The sequence below is a fragment of the Corvus cornix genome, chromosome 4A, assembly GCF_000738735.6.
Source record: "Corvus cornix cornix isolate S_Up_H32 chromosome 4A, ASM73873v5, whole genome shotgun sequence".
NCBI classification, from domain to species: domain Eukaryota; kingdom Metazoa; phylum Chordata; class Aves; order Passeriformes; family Corvidae; genus Corvus; species Corvus cornix.
The window spans coordinates 4,169,379-4,192,441 of NC_047058.1; the positions used below are offsets into that span (position 1 = coordinate 4,169,379).

General features: G+C 46.7%; 1 protein-coding gene across 10 annotated transcripts in view; it reads right to left on the bottom strand.

The window, feature by feature from the left end:
• Positions 1 to 1,621: 1,621 nt before the first annotated feature.
• Positions 1,622 to 23,063, bottom strand: part of ATP11C (ATPase phospholipid transporting 11C) — a 55,269-nt gene continuing 33,827 nt past the window's right edge. For 3 of the 10 annotated variants that reach the window (XM_039571772.1, XM_039571766.1, XM_019287769.3), the window contains 14 exons: positions 22,844 to 22,917; positions 22,066 to 22,169; positions 21,313 to 21,494; positions 20,493 to 20,756; positions 19,977 to 20,151; positions 19,220 to 19,322; positions 17,819 to 17,964; positions 17,388 to 17,447; positions 16,213 to 16,340; positions 13,638 to 13,773; positions 11,762 to 11,827; positions 10,869 to 10,972; positions 9,226 to 9,379; positions 1,622 to 4,991 (listed from right to left, as the gene is read on the bottom strand). In XM_039571772.1, coding sequence (XP_039427706.1) covers positions 4,875 to 4,991; positions 9,226 to 9,379; positions 10,869 to 10,972; positions 11,762 to 11,827; positions 13,638 to 13,773; positions 16,213 to 16,340; positions 17,388 to 17,447; positions 17,819 to 17,964; positions 19,220 to 19,322; positions 19,977 to 20,151; positions 20,493 to 20,756; positions 21,313 to 21,494; positions 22,066 to 22,169; positions 22,844 to 22,917 — 1,813 coding nt within the window. In that variant the 3' untranslated portion in view covers positions 1,622 to 4,874. Of the gene's footprint in view, positions 4,992 to 6,168; positions 6,265 to 7,127; positions 7,219 to 9,225; positions 9,380 to 10,868; positions 10,973 to 11,761; positions 11,828 to 12,311; positions 12,328 to 13,637; positions 13,774 to 16,212; positions 16,341 to 17,387; positions 17,448 to 17,818; positions 17,965 to 19,219; positions 19,323 to 19,976; positions 20,152 to 20,492; positions 20,757 to 21,312; positions 21,495 to 22,065; positions 22,170 to 22,843; positions 22,918 to 23,063 lie in introns of those variants that run through there. The other 7 variants (XR_005604658.1, XM_039571767.1, XM_039571768.1 and 4 more) reach the window with 7 other exon arrangements.

A 23,063-nucleotide genomic window follows, 5' to 3' on the forward strand; every position in this document is an offset into this window, starting at 1 on the left:
AAACAGAACTGGCTAACACAGGTTAGAGTCAAAGTGATGACCAAGGGAATTGCTCACCTCTGGAATAAGCACAGCAACAATAAACTACTTGTGCAGAAGAGTAATTAAACTTGGGTTGGTTTTCATGGGATTTTAGGAGGATTTCTTGAGCAGACAGCAGCATCACCCTCAGTCCAGGGGTACTGTCCAGTGTGGGTCTTTCCAAGCTGGTCCAGGTGGGCAGACCCTCCATAGCCTGGCAGAAATCCTGGCCTCACTGAAGCCAGCCACACCCACACAGATTTAATCAGGAGGAGGATTTTATGTCTCCTACTTGAACGTGAAAAGAAAAAAGGGCTCCACTCTGTTCTGCAACTCTCACTTTCCCCCTGCGTCAGTCAGACCTGCCGTATTTGTTGTTACAAGCCCTGGTTTTGGAAAGGAACATTCACACAGGTGCACACACACACCCTTTCTCCAGGCCACACTGCATTTTCCAGCTCAGCAGGTTAGCCCCAGACGTGAAAATTTAAGAAGCAAAGCCCAATCCCAGCAGCAAGAACACTGCGGATCCATGTCCTGCAACAGCTGCAGGGGGACAGCGAGGGACAGGGACACCACGACCCCTCCACGAGCCAAGAGCCCTCACACGCCAACAGCCTGACCTTAAAAAAACTGCTGTCCTTGTTAAAAATCACCTTACAACATGACAACATGTTCTTTCTAACAAGAAGGGCTACATGGGTGTTTTAAGTGCTAATTTTGGTGCTTTCTGCAATACTTGGTGCCTGGTGGTCATCTCCCATCACTTACGTTTACAGCTTCTGTCCTGCCAGCCTGGGCAGCCAGCTCAGAGTAAAATCCTTTCCAGCTCTTCAGATGATTTTCACTATCACTCCCTGGTGCTATTAAGATTCTCAATGCGTGGATCTGGTTTCCAATAGTACGAGCTGCCTCGGAAAGGTTAGAGTTTGTTTTAAATAGCTCAGCCATCTGTCCTGCGCTGGCTGATGGGAGCTGCAGAGATGGAAGCAGCCAAAACAGAATTTTTCAAACTGTCAGTTTTTCATTACAAACATTTCAGCGTGAATCAGACCTGTGTCCTTAAAAAAAAAGTGAAGTCTATATATTTTCCTTGTGTATTATACAAACACTGCAAGTCGTGCTTTAGCAGTTTCCTTGTGTTGTTGGAATTTCATCAATGCAAATGTTGGGCCTGAACCTCACCAGCACCAGGCACTTTGCAAATCGCATTTGTGTACTTGTAGGCTTTGAACTAAAAAATACTCATTTATTACAGGTAGCCACGACACACAGAACCAAGAACCAACACAGCAGTATGGAAAACACTTCATGAATGGAAACTTCGTTTTGAGGGAAATGAGTTGAAAGCACACAGGCCAGCTGTGTGCAGCAGCTGATGCCAGCAATTGCTAATACACTGCTGGAAAAATAAAAATGTATGAGAAGCAACCAGTATTTCCTTAGGCAAATGCTGCTCCACATCAGACAACCAAGCATGGCCTTGCTGGCATCTACCCCCAGTGAAAACGCTGATGGTGCCCTTAGTCCTACCCTGGAAAAGCCCACATAATCAACTATCCCCTAGGAGTTTCAAAGGAGACGAGACAGACAACAAATATATATTAATCAGAACAACATACCAAAGTTTATTGATTACTTCAAACAAAAGTTTCTGTAATGAAAAAGGAGCAAGTTGCATTCATAAAAGGTAACATTCACATTCAATTTCCTTGATATAAAGCAACATAAATGTATAAAATTGCATTAAAGTGAAAAAAATGTAAGGTTGCAGTCCTTTTTCTTTGCAAGAAGCTGAAAATGTATCTGCTCATTGCCTGTATATATAATTTACATTTTCTATACACTACATTTTTTTAAAAAAAATTTGTAGCTGGGAAATTGGATAAATGGTGCAGTATTAGGAAAGTTTTTCGACTGTGTGTATACAAATTCAATTTGAAGCTTTTATGCAATTCCAAGTCATTTATAATATTCCCGCAACGATTAGGATTAGTTTTTGAAAAGTCGCTATGACTACACCAAGCTCCACTGTTATCACATAAGAGTTTTAGAGGGAATCTTAATTACTTTCCTTATCTTTCAGTGTCACTAGTCAGTGATTAAACTTCAACAAATTATTATGAGAAAAACCCAGCCTTTTTTCCTTCAACTTTCTCCACCAAAAAGCCTGTACTGGCCTTCTAGCCCTGACGAGCACCCACCACGGCATCACTGTCCCATTGCTGCCACCTCAGCTTCCTGCTTACAGCCACTACCACCACTTCTTCGCCTCTCTAACCTCAAAAGGGGTCCAGTTTCCCCGGATTTCACAAGTCACCCACAGCAACAGCAATTTCATTTCTGCTGCTGCTGAATGATGAGGATCAGCTCTTCTGCAGGACCAGGGCAGCCTGGCTGTCCTGGCACACAGCACTACACCAGTGCACTATCTGAAGATCCAAGCCCAAGAAAAACTGCATTCCCCCAAAAGGGCTGCCACTCAAGACATTGTGCATGAATTCCACCCCACCTGTCAGCACACAGACCTTGGGTTTGAACATACAGCTATTGCAACGGCTTGTTCCAGCTGGAGACAGGACACTTGGAAACACCAAGAGAAGGATTTGGTTCTCAGAAGGCTCTGTCTCGAGACAGGCAGCAGAAATCATCCTGTTTAAGTGACTATTGAACAGTTCACACACGTCAAGTTTCACTGTTCCCACTGATACCACCAATGGAATTCCAGGAGAACAGACTTTGACCCTTGGAGTAGAGCATGACACAAAACAAACAGAGAAGCAAGGTGTCAGGCTTGGGACCATTCAGGCTTGGAATGGTTTTGAATCACAGGAATTAGGCATTTTAGCGCCCATTTTTTAAAAGTTATGTAAACACAAGTCAGCAACTGTATATTTAAGGAGAATGGTTAGATTTGGCATATAGAGCACATCTTCCTCGTATTCATCGTATACTTGATCTGTAGGCACCACATTTTAGCAAGAAAAGTTGAGAACGGGACAAGGTCTGCAAGTTGAATTCTAGGTCTGTGAAATGAGCTAGGAAAACGGGAAAAAAAGAAGAAGAAAATGAAAGCTTTGCCCATGGGACACATGCTGGCAGTGCAGCTCCTTACTTGTATGCAGCAAGGAGTCGAGCCGCGGGCGCTGACACGGCGCAGACACCAGTGCAGAGTGTATAATACAGTGGTCCTGTCCAAATGTCCCCTCCCATGCTGGGTGATGGCAGAGCAGCCACAGGGACTGTGCACTCCCCTCTCCCTCTCAGGTAAGGCCCGTCCAAGCCCTCATGATGCACGAGAGAATTTGCCAGCAGCTGATCTGCACCAGTTGAAGACGAACCACAGGGGTGGCAGCCAGAGAGCAAGACTTGATTCTTCCCAAAATTAAAAGTCTGAGGTTCAACAAAATTTGGTGAGGGGAATGTTCTGTCTAGTCCCAGACTGTTTTGTGGTATGTACATGACGCAAAGCCTGAGCGAGCGGGAGCCAAACCCAGGGGCAGTGCAGAGCTCGGTGCCTCTGCAATGAGCCCTGGAGCTCCTCACAGGGGCTCCTCTGCCCCTGGGGGACATCAGCACGAGGGAGGGACTGTCACACCAACCAGTGCTGCCACACAGGCTGCTCTGTCACTGCTTATGACTTAACACAACAAAAAAAGCTGCTCTTTCCACATATGAAGTATCAGAGAAAAAAAACCCAAAACCATTGAGAGTCAGGCATCTCACCTCTGCTGTGCAGGACCTAAAGAGAAGAGTTCCTACGACCATGGTACAGGTAGATGTAAAAAGAACATGCCAATTTAAAAAACAAATAAAATGTAAAATGAAATCAGGTTCATGTATTCAATTTTAAACTGTCTTCTTTCTCCTTAGTGCAGATAACTCAAGATGCAGTTTTACACGCCTGCAGGTTCACAGGCACAGCCCATGTCCCTGGGATCAGCCAAGGACTACACTGCCACTCAGGCCTTTGAAGTGTTGGAGCAACTGCACAGTGCAGTAATGTAAGCACAGCCACAGGAGCCTGGGCAGAGGGGCTCAGAGTCTGCCACAGCCCAACTTTTGGGATTCCCTTCTCCCCCATGAAAGCTTCTTTCCATCACAAACAGCCACAAAACAACCTTTTCTTCACCCTTCAGCAGGAATAAACCCATCAGTAAACTGGTTGTGGGAGGATGCTCTGGCACTTTCCCAGCACTGCAGGTCTTCACATGGGAGACCACAGACTGCTTCCAGCCATACCTGGAGGAGGGAGCAGCAAAGATTTCTCCCAGATTTTCAGTTGATCCTGCTGTGTGCATCTGGGAACCCACGGCTGGGAGGGGGCAGCCGCCGGCCGAGGCAGCGCAGCCCCAGCACCAGGAGAGGGGCTCCAGGTGCATCCACCTTCTGTGTGAGAGGAGCAGCCTCTTCCCAGTGCCCTCAGTGGGCTGGAGGGGGATGTTATTGGGTTGAAGTCTGTGCTACTTCTTTGGTCAGGCAGAGCAAGAGTTTCAAGCAGCTCTCTGCTGCTCTCGGACAGATCTGCAGTGGGCAGAGGAAGCCCCCATGTGAGATGGGGCTGGCACTGCACTCTTGCACTTCAATTCATGCTGTTTTGGGTGATTTCCTAAAGATGCTTTCTCAGCCTCCAATGATGTAGAATTTGGCAGAATTGGTTTTTCTGGGAGGGCAGGGAAGCCACAAGACCAAAGACACAGGTACTGTGGGGCCAGTGCCCTGGCTGCTGCTCTACCAGCATGGCTCTTACAGTCCTTGGTACTGTCAAAGGGAACTGTCAGGTTAAACCCACGGGCTTTCCTACAGCATGACAATACTGTGATGTACACACAGCAGTGTTTGTGTGGAGCACTTTAAGGTATCCTGAGAGGATATCTTTCTGCCAAATTAGTAACAGCATCTTCAGTCTTCACATAACCATTCTCTATACGTTTGTATGACACTAATACAGGCAGATCAAAGGGGCCAGCCTGCAAAATCAGAAGAAAAACAAACATGTATTGCAACTGTTACATTCCCAAACTCAAAAACCTTTTCCTGGGTTATTTTAAAAAAAAATTAAATTATCTAGGAGAAGAAGAATGATTAGCCCATGATAAAAGTGCCAAATATCATTCACAACCAAGCAATCAGATGACAAATCGATTTTCACAATTTGCAAAATGCTGCATGAAGTCTAAAGTGGCATCTGCCTCGCTGTCTGTCCCCGGCAGCTCCCGCTCTGGGCTGGTGCAGCCGCCTCCCACACCAGTCTGCATCAGAATGCGGTGGTGGAGAGCACCACCTAATGTCGGTGGGGAAGGACTGGCTGCACGGGCCGGCTGCCAGATGCACTGGAGGCCTGGCAAGCCGGGCTGCTGCACCTGCCGTGCCCATAAACCTGATTTCTCCAGCAGCAGGCGCGGGCACAAAGGTGCGAGAGGTCCGTAGATAATCTGCAGGCTTATGTTTGCAGCAGACACCACACCTGACATCTCCACTAAAAGCAGAATTGTGAATTCAATTAGGCACTTTTTTTATTCTGCTACTGCCTTACTACCAAGTTTAAAATCAAGTCAACCCACACGAGGATGCTCTGGGTGTGCGTACAGACACACGGACACCGAGACATGCCTCCGTCCCATGTGCCCACATACACAGATAAGTACATGTGTTTAGTTTCCATCTATGCAGATGAATTAAAACATACTTATTCTATCTGACAGAACAGCATGCACCCTAGAGAAAGGGATTTTGGTACAATTCAGATGCAATACTGGAATCATTTTAACAACTGAGATTTCAATGCTTCACTGTAAATGTATCAGCATTAGCTTTTATAACCAGTGTTAGCACAATTCAGACTGCACTCTCAAATTAAACTTTCTGTAATATTAGACTGAAATAGCAGTTAGATTGAAAGATTTGTTTACATATTGCCAAATATTTGAAAGAATCCGTACAGATATGGGATTCTGAAGAAGCTGGATAGTACCACATCCCCAAATTAAAATGTATCCCAAGCATTGCATCTCCATTCCACAAGGACAGGTGCCCCACACCAATAGTCAAAAGGATTACAAGAACCATGGTTTAATTGATTTGGAGGGGGTTACATTTGGTTAATTGATGCCCTTAAAACCATCCCAACTCCTCCGGACAGGGTACCTGTTACAACACATTAGACTCATCTGAGAATGTTCTTAAAAGAAGTGGTGTGACAGAAGGTCTGGCCGACAATGAATCAGGTGCCTTCCTGCTGCTCTGCAACAGCGAGGCAAAGAGACTTATAGCACACATGACCCTCAGCCTGCCTGGGGTCAAACAGTGCAAGACACACAATCCTTTTTACAGCTGAGTCATTTCATAAAGGATGGAGCAACACACGGTGATTAACACTGGCTTGGTTTTGCAGGGCAAGAGGCATGGAGGGTATTCAGAAACTGGCCCTGCTTCTCAAAATGTCTGGAGGTTTATGCTGCAGGTGCATTTGAGGGAGGAGGAAAACATCCCTGATCTCCACATAACTGGTATTTTTAAAACAGCAAGTAATGGTGGAGATGTGCAATGGAACCAAACACTAGGGACATGTAATCAAGGTGCTTTTCTGTGCATGGCCCCACCACTCCCATGGTCAGCAAGTCCAAGACTATCCCTCAATGTGAGGGCTGTGGCTTAATCACACAAAGAACAACGGCAGCATTAACAACTGGGATGGACTGGGCAAGGTGGGCACTGGGGAAGCTCCTCCTGGGTCAGACAAGCCTGAGGCACTTGACAACTCATCCAGAGGACAATCAACATCCATTCCACCTTGTCCCACTTGTATCTGGTCCACTAACACAAAACTACAGCAAGGAAGGAGAGTGTAACCAGCTTTGTCTGTGTCCACCTCACTTAGACATCCTGAGCACAACCAGCTCACCCACCTGAGGTGCAGCAAGAGACCCAAGGGGAAGAGACAGACGAAATATTTAAGCAAAAGATTTAAATTAAGGCAAAAGGCGGGGGAAAGCAAGGTTTTGCTGTGTGAGCAAATCTAAATGTGGGTTTTCAGGAGTTAGGCATTAAAAGGAAGAAAAAAGCAGTTGAGCAAGCAACACATTGCGACTCAGAAAGGAAATCACCTTATTCACTCCAAGAAAAGCTGTGATTGCTGGAAGTTTGAGAAAGCATGAAGATAGTGGATGTTCCTGAGGAAGGAAGGCGCTTCGTTACCTAGTTCACAACAGCACAAAAGACAGAAAATTGCAGTACAAGAAAGAGAAAGGCAGAAACCAAGGAAAACACAAATGCGCCTTGCAGTTAAAGAAACAAACAAAATCAAAACAAAATCAAAACAACCACCACACTTCCACACAGAAAACTTAATAAAGGCTGAGCAGAGCTGATGAGCTGTGTTATAGGACACTGGGGGTGAAACCCTATCCCCACTGGGGTCAAGGGCAAATGCCCATCAGCTTGGCCTGAAGTCCATCCTACCCTTCCAGAAGGGATCCTCGGCTGCCAAGTTGTGGTTCAGACCCCTAAACAATGTTCCTAATCCTGTTTTTCACTTAATGCTCCCCTTGGGTCTTTTTATTACAATATTAAGGTCGGAATTTTCAACAAAGGTCTTGATTTGAAATCCTCTACCTAGTCTTAGATGCCTTTACAAATCAGGTGACTGACTTTGGTGTCTGATGGCAGACACAGATATCCAGCTCCTTCAGGCATTTACAGTAAAGCTCTTACACAAAATGTACATTTAAATATGGCTCAGCCTGTGTTTAGTTTGGGATGCACATCTGGAGACTTTTCTAGACAACACCCAATTTGCTTTGCTAAGTGATTTCACAAGAGCCTTTGTTAAATGAATATAAAGCACTCTTGAAAGTAAGTATTGCAAGAGGGAATGATCTTTGGTCAGCAGCTGAAGGCAAAAATGGGTCACCTCCCAGGTGAGTTGAGCTGGGGCTCAGAAACCCCCAGGTCATCCTTCCAGGGCACTGTCCCCAAACTGTCCTATGTCTGCAGCTGAGAGCAACTCACTCCCAGCCTATTCAACAGGGGTGCCAAGCTAGAAACTATTAAATCATACTCAAGTAGAAGAAGTTACATAGATCCTCATAAAATACAACCATGGCTTTCTTACCATCTCTGTTGTTTTCAACTTTAATGACACCCCGTCCCTGGAAGTGTTCATGGCCAGGCTGGATGTGGCCCTGAGCAACCTGATCTAGTGAACTGCATCCCTGCCCATGGCAGGGGGCTGGAGCTGGATGATCTTTAAGGGGCCTTCCAGCCCACACCTTTCTGTGATTCTATCAACGATCCAGGGGTGGGGCTAATCTGGCTGCGAGTTGGCCAGGGGTGACCCCACACCATGTCCCTTCAGCTGTGCCCTACTGCAGCCTGGGGACATGTAAACCCGAGGTCAGGAGGCCAGGGCTGGCTGGCAACACAGCACATGCTGACCCAGGGCAGGACTCGCTGATGCTGCAGGGGAAGAGAGAGGCTGCAGGAGGGGAAGGCACGGGGGGGTCAGCAGGGGCTGCCCAGGGGATGGGGCTGCACCCCTGGGACGTTCAGCACCTCTGGGCAAGCAGAGACAAAGGCAGGGGGCTCAGCACAGCGAGTTGTGAGCCTGGCAGTGCTGGCCTTCCCCACTTGCAGGAGCAATGAAGAAAACTTTTAAGAGGTTTCCACTTCCAAAGGGAGCCCTCCTTCCCCAGCAGGGAAGGAAAGCTGTTCAGAAACCAGACACCTTTCAGGGACAGTGAACACCATGGTCTGAGCCCTCGGTTATGTATGGAGGATGGGCAGATGTGACAGGACCTGACCCTGCTCCCACTGCACCAGCACCTGAGGACACACCCAGGGGAGAATCCTGCTTGTGTTTTTCTGACATAAAAATGAGCAATTTTTTTCAGGACAAGATATGGCGTGTTTGATGGTCAGTTCAGGCTGGACAGGGCTTACACATTTCTCTAGGAGACAGAACATTCCCACCCAGGGAAGGCAACTAAGGAAAGGCACAGGTTGAGTCTCTCCCCGCTACAGATCTAGGCAGTATTTTTAGAATAACTTCTTGACGTTTTTGGCACGTGAAAGAGCAAGACAAGACTCAAGAAAGCCTCCCTTGAGATGTGAGTGGTACATGGTATTGTTACAGGTTCATCTGGTGCCTAAGGGTAAGAAAGGTCTTCCTAAAAATACAGTGGGATGCATCATCTTGTTCCTTACCTGATGATTTTTCTCTTTTATATTTTTTAAAACTATTAGAAGAATTTCTGGAAAAAGGCTGATAAAGATCAGGAGAATTATTGCCAGCCATGTGGAAACAGAAGTCAGCATATGAGCAAATACAAAATACATTCTTTGCTGCTTCAAGAAAGGCCTGAAAAAGAAAGGATACAAATAAATTCTGGTTAACATGGATTTTCCAAGGTTAGAATCAAAGGAGACTTCATGTCAAGCTGTCAGCAGTTATGCCTCCCTTTCAGATGGAGATGGGTACAGCACAGAAACACATTGTCCATCCTTCTCCCAATCCATCTCCTGCCTCTGACTGCACTATTTCTGGAAGAAATACTTCAGAAATGTCACCATCCATTTTGAATCTTCCACATCTGTTACTTTTCAGGGTGGGAAGAGGATTGAATTTAGCTACCATCACTGAAAGATAAGTTATTCACCTCATCAAAAACCAGGTACTTTTATTTCAGCTTCAGGCTTTGCTATGGCTTCTAGTTTGGGTTTGACAGTGGAAATCCAGAGTCTCACAATCACAACAGGTTATTTGCTCCTTCCTCCCCCTTCCTTGATGAGGAAGAGCAACCAACAGCTGTTTGTGAAAAACACCATCAATAACTGATGACAAGGATCCCAAAGCAGTTTTTGCTTAGTGTTAAGTCAAAAATATTGAGCTATGCAAGTTAAACAGCAGAAGGAGTTTTCAGTAGAAAACTCACATTTCAGCACAGAGTTGTGGCTAGACTGCAGATCTGGATCTGTGGGTCAGCAAGAGTTAACTGAAGAATTAAAGCTTGTGATGCCCAGATAAAAGATTTAAATCTGTTCTACATCCTTACTAGCAGGTTACTGGATCAGGGATCCAGCCAATAGCCCATGGGAAAGCAAAGGTGTAAAATGGGAGATGCTGTCAACTGTGAATGTCAACTGAGCACTCACTGCAGCACAGGAAATACACAACTGGCAATGCTGGTAAGGTACTAATGCTCACCTGCCTTTGCAGCACATTGAACCTAAAATACTGGTTGCACTCAAATCAATGAGAATTTCTTCTACTCAGATCCATGATTCCAACACCAGGACCTGTGCTTTCTCCTGTTTATTTTTCCCTCTTAAGCTGTCCCAGAGGGCCACGTCCTCTTGCTCTGCATCTGCCTCATCTGTTCCTTCCTTCTGTTTCACTGGGTGAAATCCACCATGAATTCTTCCTGTCTCTCTCACCCACATGCACAAACAGACCCTAAAAGGTTTTTACTCTAGAACCTCCCAATAAAGACAAGAGCCTCAGCACCACAAACGACCCAGCGGGCAGAAAAGCAAACACCCCCTGCCAAAGCTGAGCACCTGGATGGCACCCAGGGCGTTCTCTCTCTCAGGCTATTCCCTCTGGTGGGCTGAGACCTCCTCAAACACATCTCATCATGCAACAGCCCTCTTCCAGTACTGGCTTTTGGTGGGTGTTGGATGGAGGCATCCCTTCCTCACTGAGCAGAGAAGGAGCAGGGTTGCACATCCCTTGCCACCTGCAAATCTCAGGATACCCCAAATGAGGGGATGCCGCAGCCATGTGCCCTGCACAGCCAGCACTGGGCATTCCCCGAAGAAAGACCATGGAAAGAAGAAAAGATACTTGCCAAATGACTCCTCCCCAAAAGAATGAGAAAAACACATAGAAAGCAAGGGAGCCCCAAATCACAAAGTGGTTCATCCATGTCCAGAATCGGGTGTCTAACGCTAGCTGTGGGAATAAAAAGAGAGAGAAGAAAGGCTTTAGATGCAGGGTGTATTGGGATTGTATTTATATGAAATTTCAGACTGGTTTCACACTAAGGTTGAAGGTTCTCCAAACAGCTACCTCTGTGCATATGGGCACCAGGAAAAACATTTTCAATATCCACAGTCTGGCACAATGTTAGTAGGGAAACAGTGACATTCTAATTGTAACTGACACTTTTTAATGGAACAAATTTGATGCAACCCTTGATGCTACAGGAAAGAAATGTCTAAAGGTTACAGGGACTGTAATTGCCTCTTGTCACCACCTGCTGTCCTGAACCAAACATAAAAGACCTTTTGTAAGGTCTTATGCAGTTTGTTCTGGAAAGCTCCATGAAACAAAATAGATTTGCTATTGTTATTTGACACACGTGCTTTTGTGATCACTCTGGCACTCAGCCTTGTCTGAAACAAGGTGAACAAATCCAAATTCTCTATTGCTCCGCTCCTCTTGCTGGAACTGAACATCGAGGGGTGAAAGCAGGGGGAAAAGTCAACCATAACCAACTGGAGTCCTCAAAAGAGGGGAAAAAAATAGAAAAATAATTTAAACGGAAGATAAACGCTTAAAGACCACAGACTGCACAAAGGAAAGTAAGCAGGTTCTGCCTCTATGGAAGAAGATTTAAGTGTGGTAGAAAACACTCAGACATTTCACCTTCCACACATTCATTACACAGTTTTACAGAGCACACACGGGCCTTGGAAAACACCTGCCATGAGTGACTGAGGAAGGAAGGGAGATGCTGACCTTGAGAGTGACGGTGAACACCAGCACGGTGAAAACAATGGTCCCGAAGGTCCAGTTTCCAAACACCTGTAAAACACACACCATTGCCACAGGCGCCTCGGCCCTGCCCCGTGGAGGCACAGAAACAACGATGGGGACGGGGTGCAAGCAGGGAGGGCTGGGAGGGAGCAACTGCTAAGGGAGATCGACACTCGAGAGGCTCCAGGCACCCGCACGACTCGCCGCCCGCTACGCCACCCTGAGCCATGCAGTGCCACACACACGGGTGACCAGAGCTGGGACAGTGACAGCTACAACCTCCTACTAACAGCAATGTTGATCGAGGATACAAGTCATTGCACCACCTGCATTTCAGGATTTCTTGGCAATTTACTCAGTTTCTGCTTTCTCGCCACACTCATCATCATGTCTTTGCAGTCCCCTCTGCAGAATGCACCAGTGGGTACTGTTCATCTGGTTTGGTTTGTGGGTACTAGTGACTACGCACACAAAGAAAAGCAGATACTGTATATAAATCCAAATGATGGCAATGAATGGGAGGGATGCTTACCAAAGGCTGTCAAGATCTGAACGCATACATTAAAACAGAAAGTGAAATGTAAAAGTTTTCAAAAAATGCAAAAAAATTAAATTCAATAGGAGTGAAAAAGGAGTCAATCAAACATACATGGATATTATGAACAATTGCTGGTAGCAGTTCTTACAGGCATAAGTGTTTACAGAACAGGACATAACCACAGATCCTATTGTAGTGCCACATAGACTTGACCCCTCAAGGCATCTGCAGAACATACCAGGGCTTCATGTTTCATTCAAGTATGACCAGAATGGCTATAAATACAGAAGAGCACTGATTTGACAATACAGGGGCTTGACTGGGGCCACATATCCTGGCATTGATGCAATGTATGAATATACATACATAAATTTCATCAGCTTTTCTCCAAGTGTTAGCTGCTAAAAAAGGTTTAGGTATTTTCAAGGGTCACAAGTGATGACGTAAAGAAGTTTCCCATCAGTCAAGATCTAATAACATGCTGCACATTACCCTGGGGAAAGGGTCCTGAAACAGCTCAGGCCACTACACGTGGCAGCCACCCTGCACTAATGCTTTGCACTCTGCACTCAGTTAACCAGCAAAATAAGAAAAAATAAGAAAAAAGGAAAAAGAAAAAACCTCCAACTTTTTTCCTCCTCTTTCTGTACAAGTTAACCCAAGCAGCTCCCACACCTCGCTCATGTGGCGGTGCAAGTGCTCATCCCCACAGCAGAGGCATGAGCAAGCAGACAGCAGGGACAACATCCTGCTCGCTCCAGCAGCTGGGGACTTGTGCTGGCTCCAAAACAGGAGCAAAAGGCCAGCACCAGCCTTCCCCCAGGGCAAAGGGAGATGGGAGGCTGAAATCACAGCGCAGAGCATGCACAGCACACAAGCAGCCCTGCACCATGTCTGCGCTAATGAGCAGCATCTCATCAAGGTGGGCTAATTCAGCTGCTCACAACCAGCCAAGCACGTGCCAAATTTCTGGCTGTCCCTGGTGGGAAGGACAGACACTGCTCCTGCCCTGGGCCAATGCCTGGGATCACACAGAAGAGGGGACGAGCGCTGTGCAAAGCTCACTGGGTTGGAATAGAGCTGTGTGTAAGACTAGTCATTTTACCTAGTGAGTGTAACCAGCTCTGCCCTGTTTCCATGGTGATCTGGAAAACGTTTTATTTCAAGCATTTGCTGCAGAATCACACCATAAGCAAGGCTACACTGTCGGACAAGACTCGAGACACACTGCACAGATTAAGCGCGTAGATATTCCCTGCCAGGCATATCAGAGGCAGTGCACAAAACAAACACTCATCTTCCTTTTTTTGGTGGCGTTACCTTTCCGTTATCTTCCAACGACGAGTTTTGAAAAAGAAAATAAACCCCAAAGAAAAACACAAGTCCTTCAAAGGCGCCCAGAAAGGTCCAGTATAGGAACGGCCTCCACTGCAGCATTGCATTATCCGACACCTTCCTGCCAAGAGATGGAGTAACAAGACCATCACCACCACGTTTAGGATGCGCTGCAAAGCTCCTCACAGGCACAGGATCAGGGGGCTTTGGAGCAAGCCCTTGCTGTAGGAGGCAGGAGGGAAACCACAAAAATACCTGCCAGTGTTCAGGACATAACGAACACTTCTCATATGCAGCTGCTGATCATGAGAAATCACAAGAGGTTCAGCATATGAATTGCTTTGTCCTTCTCCTTTAGGTAACTTGGATGAAAAAGCACAAAGTGAACCAAGGCAACGCTGTCCTGAGCCTCTCCTGAACCCCTGCACTGCCCATGGTATCTGACACTATCTGCTTAATTTTAAAAGCAGGGTAGGGCTAAAGAACAGCTGTCTGGGATGCAGGAAATCCATGGTGTGCTTCCCTCTTTTTGTTGAATGCACAAAGTCCTTTTTTGAGAAAAGCTCTGCAAGTCCTGTTCCCTCAAGTGGTGTTTTTCTGCACAGGCTGAAAATAACCTCCTGAATTGTATGGTGGGTGTTTTTATCACAGGGGTTGTAGCAGGAGGCTCTTGGCTGAATTCAGGATGAGATCTGGCACAGAGGCAGCAGCACCAAATGGATGGGCTATGAGCAAAGCTCTGCAGGGACCACACACAGGGCCTGGGGAGTGCAGGGTGGCTATCAGGGCAGGAGGGAGTTAAAGACAGTTCCCTGCATCATTATCTTTCCAGATTACTTTCTTTAAAATCCCTATCTTTTTCACATTATTCTCCTTAACTCCTAAAGCAGTACATCCATTTTCAGCAAGATGCACTTTGCAAACCTGCATGGTGCCGGGCTCCTGTAATTGCAGTTTCTAAAACAAGACCCTATTGAATCCTACGCACAACGATGCCGTGACCACGCTCTAACGTATCACAGTTTGGGTCTGAGAAAAGAGCAAGGATAAACCAGACTGGAAGTGGTGGGTTATCGCAAGGAGAGAAAATACAAGCAGCTTCCTCCCTGCGAGCTCTGTTTAGCATTCCCATTTCTGTCCTGCAGTGCTCATGGTAAACAGGCTTTTTCCAGACTCAGGATCTGCACTGCAGCAGCTCAGCACTTCCTCCAGCAGCAGCGCAGCGGGCGCTCTGCATCCAGCAGCACAGGCACAGTCATGAATATTCAAACTAAGGCTGTTTCCCCCCAACAGACAGACCCCAGAGATCAGAGAGCCCACCAGGGGAAGGCACAGGGGCCTGCTGTTATTGCTCTCTGTCGCACAATACTCAATTACCAAGCTATTTAAAAACACAGATGGTGGCATTTTACCATACGAGGGAAGGAACAGAGAACTCTAATCAGTCATGGCTCTGAGTGTTCACTTCAAAACCACCCAAGCCCCTTCCCAGCCTTACAGCTCTTGTTGCATTCACTGCTTCTTCTACACCTAAGGCAACTTCCACACAATATTTTGGGCACTTGGTAATTCCCTTTTCTCTCTCTGCACAGACATCACTCTTGGCTCGAGCACAGCTGTGCCACACGTGGCTCCTGCACTGGTGAAGAGCATCACACCACAGTGACAGGGCTTGCACAGGGCACTGGCCAAAGCAGCCCTGACGTGGTTTTTTCCACAGGGCTGAACTCACTGCCAGGCTGGGGAATTAGCAACAGGGACACATGGAGAGGGGTTTTCTCCAAGAAACCATCTTCCTTAGTCTTTGCTGAAGGGCTGCCCCAAGCGTATGTGTGGGCAGGGCTGGGAGGAAGATGGAAAGCATCTCTGTTTCTGGGCAAGATTGGAGCCTCTCCCCACTGCAACCAAGGAGAGAAGACAATAAACAAAGCAGAGAGAGACAGTGTAAGCTGTCCTTTCCCTGGGCAACGTGGCCAACAACTGAGCACATGGATCGATGAGCAGAGCTCCCTGGGTTCTGATAAGGGGACCTGGCCGGTGGAGGGGAAGCCTGGGGGACCATATCCATTTAGACAAGCTGAGAAACTACCTGCCTGAGCTGGGATTCAGAAACATTCATCTTTCTGAAAAAGAATGGATCCTTTTTCCTCCTGAAAGCTACATCTCCCTGCCATGCGTTACACGCTCTACCACGTGCTTGGCTCGCACTGCCTGGCTCAAAGGAAACATGAATGAATGGTCTGGCCACACTCACAGCTCGATTTTTCTTACAGATGAAGAAGTCCACCTACAGTTTACTCTTTTATAGAGATACAGCAGTGCAATTTGCTAGACCAGATACTGTCAGAGAGCATAAACAAGTAGCAATAGGCAGTAACAAGGCTGCTCAGCTTGAGTGCAGAAACAGCTGAGCCACGAGGGACAGAATGGCTTTTTCTGCAGTACGTGGTGATCCCACCACTGACACAGGACAAGGACACCTGCTTATACTCCTGCACCAAGAAAACTCAAACCATGGCTAACAGAGCTGTGCAGAGCCTTACCCAGACCACGTACTTACATGTACAGCTGAGGATCCGAGGTCAGCGTGTCGATGCTGATGTGCTGCTCCAGGAGGCTGTAAGCCAGGATAGGGAGCGATGTGAAGCAGATGTTGTACATGGTCAGATAAGCAGCATCATACAGTGGCTTAGAAGAGGAAGAAAGAGTTAAACGAGACAGACAGAAAAAAGCCTCTTTAAAAGCCTCTCCACAAACTTCCAGCCCTTGTCTCCTACATACCCTACAGGTTCATCCCTTTGTCACCCAGCACAGCTTCACTGGGTAGGAGCTGTGCTCCATGCGATGCAAGGGGGAACAAGGCACCCACAGGCTGCATGGCCAGGAACCTGCTCCCACTGACAGGATGCTTTGTAACTGGCTGGTCTCATCTCCAGCTTATCCTCCAGAAAAACATAACTAAACAGCCCTTATCAGAGCTTTCCTGTTGCTGCTCTTGTGCTGCTGCTTCTATTAATACACTTGATGCCACCTGCGGCTCTCTAAAGACTAGACTGTTTTAGAGGAACTACAGCTTCTTTTTTTTTTTTTTTAAAAGGAAAAGGCAAGTGTTTCTGCCAAAACAAGCAGAGAATTATCTCTCATCATTTACTCTTCCTGTTACTTTTGAGCCCATATAGACACAAAAGCCCTTTAAAGTGACACAAAAGCCAAAGCTCTTGTCTCCAGGCACACGAACCCACTCACCACATGGATCTGTCCCTCTGATGCTTACTTGGACTAACCAAAGCTCTGATGACACTCATTGTGTGTCTTTTTTTAAAGCTGCCATAAAAGAATGAACTGTTCTTCCTCCTGAGTGACATTTTTAATGCAGTAAAATGCAGCAGAGGAGACAAGATCAGGCAACCTTTCAAAACTTGTTCTCTTAAGAGAAGCACAAGTAGCAAAATCAGGTGCTGACAAACCAGCTAAATCCTTCTCTCATTACTTCAGGAAGGCGTCCACCTGTGTTTACGGCTGGTGGATGGGAAAGCAAGCAGATTGCTTTCTTTTCAGTTATGGTCTCAGAGTATTATGTTCCAGATACAGTGCTGAGCAACCAGGTCAGTTCCTACTGTCCTCTAGAGCAAGGTGGTGAAGGGACAGGATGCCAAAAGCCAAGTCTCTGCTAGGAAGCCTCATTATGCCATTTGCTTTTTACCTTGCCTTTATAGACAAATTACTGGAATTTACCTGCTGTGAGAATCCACAAAAGAACTGGTATAAAAACTGTGGTAAAATGAAGCAAAGGTTCTAGGAAAACAAAAGACAAATGGTCAGTAGGGAAGCACCTGACTTCTCAGTCTAAATCTAAGCAGTTTTTCCTGTTATCAGACATTAGTGGCTGACATTACAACATCAAACAAGGTAGGGCACTTGTTCAATCAAGCACAAAACCAATCCAGTGCACAGTTAATATCTGCAGAAGACACTACAAGAATGCTCACATTCCCCTGTAAGCACTGTTTTCAATGGACAGACACATGGCACACACAACCTGCCCTAGGGGAGGAAAACAGAACTACAGAATATCCCACACGTTTTTTCTCCCGTTTATTATTTTATTCTACTGCCAAAGAAATGCATAGTGTAAACAAAGAAATCAGCTGCACACTGCCCCTTACCTTATAGAAGAAATACTGTACAAGGTGTGCTATTCTCACATAATACAAATGCCCATGTGCTAGTAGCAGTTTCCTTAAATGCTTAAACTTTGGCACAGCATAGTCGCTGTTTCTGGAGGCCTGGCGTCCTTCTTTGCCTTTTATCCCTGCAGACAGAAGCATGGCAAGGGGTTAATCCCGAGGGGCTGCAATGTGGATGCTGCCCACTGGGTTTGCTCACATCACTCAGTGTCTCAAGGCGTGACAAAGGCCGAGTTTCCCTCCTGAGTGCCCCAGGAGACCAAACACTAATACACTCAGCGTGGTTCTGGCTCCACAACACTCAGAGCTGCCTCTGGACTTTTCAAGCTATATTTAGGCTGCTCTGTGATTTCCTGTGTAAGAGTGTAGAGAAGGGTAGCTAGGCAAACCTGATGAAAGATAAGAAATTGGTTCCCCGTGGGCTGGCCTGCATCTCACACAGCTTAGTTATTCCACTGCAGCTGCTCAGCCTCCTGAGACATCCCCACAGAGCTGTTCTGTTCACTCAAAAGCCACATCCAAATGAACTGCACTGGATTCCCTTCATTAGAGGGCACCATGGCATTTCCAACAGCCCCAAATGAAGAACGTGCCCTTTCTCTTCCACTGACCCTTCTTTAGTGGCATTACAGAAGTCTCCCATATTTCTGACACCAATCTGCAGACAGGAGCTTCCAGCCTGCTGTCAGTCACATGGACAGTGGAGACACAATGCACCTGGGCATCAGCCCCAGGAAACACACATGGGTCCCCGTGCTGGGCTACTAGGACCAGTCAGCACTGAAGTCTGACACTTTCACCACACTGCCCTTGCAACAACTGCCACTAATCACCCATCTGTTTGCTGCTTGTGCCCCTTTTTTCCTGAGCCCCAAAGCAATCCTTACCACCACAAACGTGGTCAGAGAGTTTTTGAAAATAACCTGCAGAGTATCACTGACAGAGAGAACGGTACTATCACAGGTGAGCAGTATATGATAGTCTCATCTCCCTCTCTTTTACAATGGGGATGGTGGATGGTAAAACATGGGCACAGATTGCCCAGAGAGGCTGTGGATGCCCCATTTCTGGGAATATTCAAGGTCACGTTGGGCAGGGCCCTGAGGAACTCAATATAGCTGAAGATCTCCCTGCTCATTACAGGCATTGGACCCTTTAAAGACCCCTTCCAACCCAAGCTATTCTATGATTCTATGATCTCAAGCATTAATCTGAAGTTAAACTCTGCCTCCAAAGAAAGCAAGAGCAGACCTCCCCCATTTTTCAGTGGGATTGGTTTAGCTGTGTGCAGTCAGAAACACCGACTGCGCCGCAGCAGTGAGCCCCAGCCAGAGAGCAGACAGGTCTGGGGTGTGAGATGGGTGTTTCAGGGACTCTTACCTATTCCCACATGCGCTTCCAAAATCATACTGACATCATTCGCACCATCCCCTATGGACAGGGTTATCGGGCTTCCTTTTGTGTTCTTCACCATTCGCACAATCTAAAAGATTTAAAAAAAGGACAGCAGCAGAACCCAAAATTCAGTTAAAAAGCCTCCAGAGACCTTGCCACTGCTCCCCCCAGGACAAGTAATCAGGTTTTTACAGCAACAATATAACGCCTGGAGAGTTCAGGTTAATAAAAGCCCTTGTCACTTGCTTTGCAGTCACAACCAGAGCAAAAGCCCAATCCAGCTGTGCAGGGCTGAAGGACAGTATTTAAAAACAAACCCCAGCAGCAACATCCTGCTCTTCCCTTCTGCCAGACCCTGTTCTCCCAAAGGTGGGCTCTCTCTGCAGGCATCTCAGGGTGCAGAAACACATCACTTATCAGGCTGGGACATCATCTGCTGGAGTGAGGAAGTCAGACTCCACTTGACAAATTTGGAAGGAAAGAAAAAAAGAGCAAACTGGGAGGTTTTGTTTATTTCTAATTGGCCTGGGTTTACAGCTTCCTGCCAGCATATTAAACAAAGGGTTTGCATTCAGATTTGAAAGAATGGTGTGCTTTCATCATGCTCTGAAGCTCAGACGAGGCTTACACATTGCCTGGAGAAGTCCTGGTTGATTAAGATGATCAGGTCAAGTCCCAGCTGATGAATTCAGTGTGCGTCACATCAGCCAGTGACGTGCTTCAGCCAGTTAGAGGTAAATACCTGTGCTTTCTGCAACGGAGCCATCCGGCAGCAAAGGACTGCAGTGCACTTCAAGCAGATTTGTAGGAATATGCTTTTATAATTGCTAGAGCCAGAGTCCTGAGAAGGGTTGAGTATCAGCGACAGCGTCGAGCCATCTATAATCAGGCCATACTCTTGACTCAACGTCCAGCTTCTGGGGCACAACAAGGAACACATTTGAAACATAATCAGACTAAGAAGTCAACCTAGCTGCTTGTAACACCTTAGCAAAAAAACCCCTCGTTTTGGGTTGATCGTCTTCCCATCCTTTTTTGGGGGCTTAGTAATTTTAAAAAGCTTGGATTTAACACGTGCCCTTCACTAAAGGAACAGCGCAATTAAGTTCAAAGCCAACTGCTACCAGAGATGATGAGCGAAGCAAAGAACTGGTCACAGCGCCTGCAAGGAACCAGTCCCCAGGGCCACAGCATGGTCCTATTTCTCTACCAAATTTGCACCTGAAATGTGCATGACTGGGTCCTCTGGCTCACTCACCTCTTCAGGCCTCCCCGGTTTTTGGGAACATCCTGAATCAGCTTTTTGTGGTACTCCAGCAGCAGCTCATGGAGCCGATCCTCCTTCCTTTCGCTCTCACCCACCGTTCTCGCTGTCAGCTCCAGCAGCTCTGTGCTGGTCTGGAAGAGCCTGCAGGCATAGCAGGTGGATTTGGCAGTTTCCATCTTGTCTCCTGTCAGCACCCAGACCTTCATGCCAGCTGCGTGCAGGGCTTCAATCGTCTCTGCCAGCTGCTCCTGCAGCCTGCAAGCAGAAGCAAAGCATCACTTTGCAGGTCGGCCCACACCTAACCCACGGAACCCCGATTCTGCAGGTAGGAGACACCAGCTCAAGAGAAGTTAATTGTCTTTTCCTGTGCTGGGGAGACCACTGCCACAGGAATAAGGATTACAAGTCAGCAATGCCAAATTTTTATTTGCAGGCAAAAAGAGAAATCACTGCTTTATACTTTTGACTCTTAGGCCTCACAGTAAGAGTTTCATTTACACTTGCAGTTACTATAACTGAACGTGGAATTGAATTTGTTTTGATGTGCAAATTAATGCCGTGTGCTTAATTCACTCTCTAGAAGTGCAAGTATTTCTGCAGTTTCATTAATAAATCCCAATTCCTACTACACCAGCCAGTTTAAGCAACTAGGGCACTGTGAAATGGGTTGTGCCATGGTGTAATTAATTGCCCTGGACACTGCCAGCATCTGCCTGGCTGTTCAGTTCCACCATGGCGAGTCAGGGCCACAAGGCCACATCACAGAGAAACCACAGGTAGCACAGTGCTGCTGGTGGAGCCACCTCTTTACCTGTCTTCTACAGCAGTAGCCCCGATCAGGTGCATGTCTGCTTCTGTGTCATCAAAAACCTTGGCCATCTTCTCCTCCCTGTCCTGCAGAGCCATCTTGGCTTCGTTGAGCTGTCTGTCAATTTTGTCATACTCCTTTTGAGTTAGTTCTTTGAAGGCCACACAGAGCGTTCGGTAGCCATCCTGGTGGTGGGACAGAAAGAAAATAAAGTGGACAAATGCCCTAAATCCAGATTTTTTACAGCTCCTCACTTTAGGGTTAGTGCTTTTGTCTACCATCAGTGCTTCTGTCAGTACTGACCCTGAGGGCAAGGACAATTTGTTGGCTTGTGTCAAAAGAGCAACTTTCTGTGTTTATACAGCAATTTCTTCCCACCAGAGTAATCATGGTTCTGCTTATTATGTGCAGGTAATATGGCAGAAAGAAACTAAGACAGGACCAGGGCTGAGAGTGTGCAGCCAGCAGGGAGAGCAGGGACTGGGTGCAACCACAGCTGGGACCAGGCTGCTGTTGTTACTTCTATTTTTAACTTGCCTGGGAGATGCTTGGACACAAGTGTGATGGAGACCATGTAAGTATATCAAATAAAGGTGGAAGCCAACGAAACAGAAAAGGAAAGAAGCCTGGTATCAAAACAATGTGAAGTGACACTCACATTTTCAACACTTCCCTCCCAAGCAAGGTCACATCCCTATTTTAGGAATAAGGCTTTCCTGACCCCAGGAGCCAGCCAAATGCCATCCATGTGCTCACCATAGCATTGCGGTCCACATGGACTTTTGTTTGTTGGATTTCTTCTTGCTGCACCCTTGGAAAAATAGAGGAGTCTGCTCCTTTACAGAAGAGAAGCAACTTTCCTAAAAGCAAATTATAAATAGTTTATAGCAGTCACAAGCTGCAGAGAGACTTAACAAGACTTAACAACACCAATAGCAAGCAAGTGATGCAGAGGGAGGAATCTGGCAGGACTAAAGAGGGAACTGCTAGAAGCCCAACTGCCTACCAAAAATGGCCTTTCACCATTCATCCTGTGAAAAACCTTTGTCTGACCTGGCTGAGACTTTGGGTGTCCCTACCTGCCTCTGAGCAAGTTTTCTGCAACAGGCTGGACATTGTTTCCTACCTGAAAGCCTTGGCAACCTCTCCAGGCAGGGTAAAACCAGCATCCCAAACCTTACAGGACTGGTACTTGAGAAGGATGGTGACCTCTGAATTTTTCTGTTATTCCCATGAAACCCCATCCCACCCAGGGGACAGTCTCACATGTCTTGCCCTGTACTTGTTCCAGCCTGGAACAAGGCAGGCAGGGAGCTCCCTGTGGGTCATTGTTCTCATCCCCTGATCTGCTGTTGGTGCCAAGCAGCTGCTACAAAGGAAAATTAACTCTGTGGAAACCAGGGCCAGTGCAGGATTTAGTTAGACCAGCTTAGAAAACCTAACAGCTCAGCTTCTCTGGGTCTAGGGATAAGGGGGATGTGTTTTATAGCTGTGCACACAGGTATGAGAGTCCACAAGTGCACTTTGACTGTACCTGTGGTGGTTCTCACAATGACACTCATACGGCGCCGGACGGGGTCAAAGTTCAACACGTGGAGAAGTTGGTACCTTTAAAAAAGGAGAAAAAAGCTTTGACTCAGTGAAGGAAAAATAAAAAAATAATTATTTGAGACAGAAAATCACTAACAATGAGCTCCAGAAATCAATACACCCTACAAGAGGCATCACCCACTGGGGAATTAATTTTACAGCTA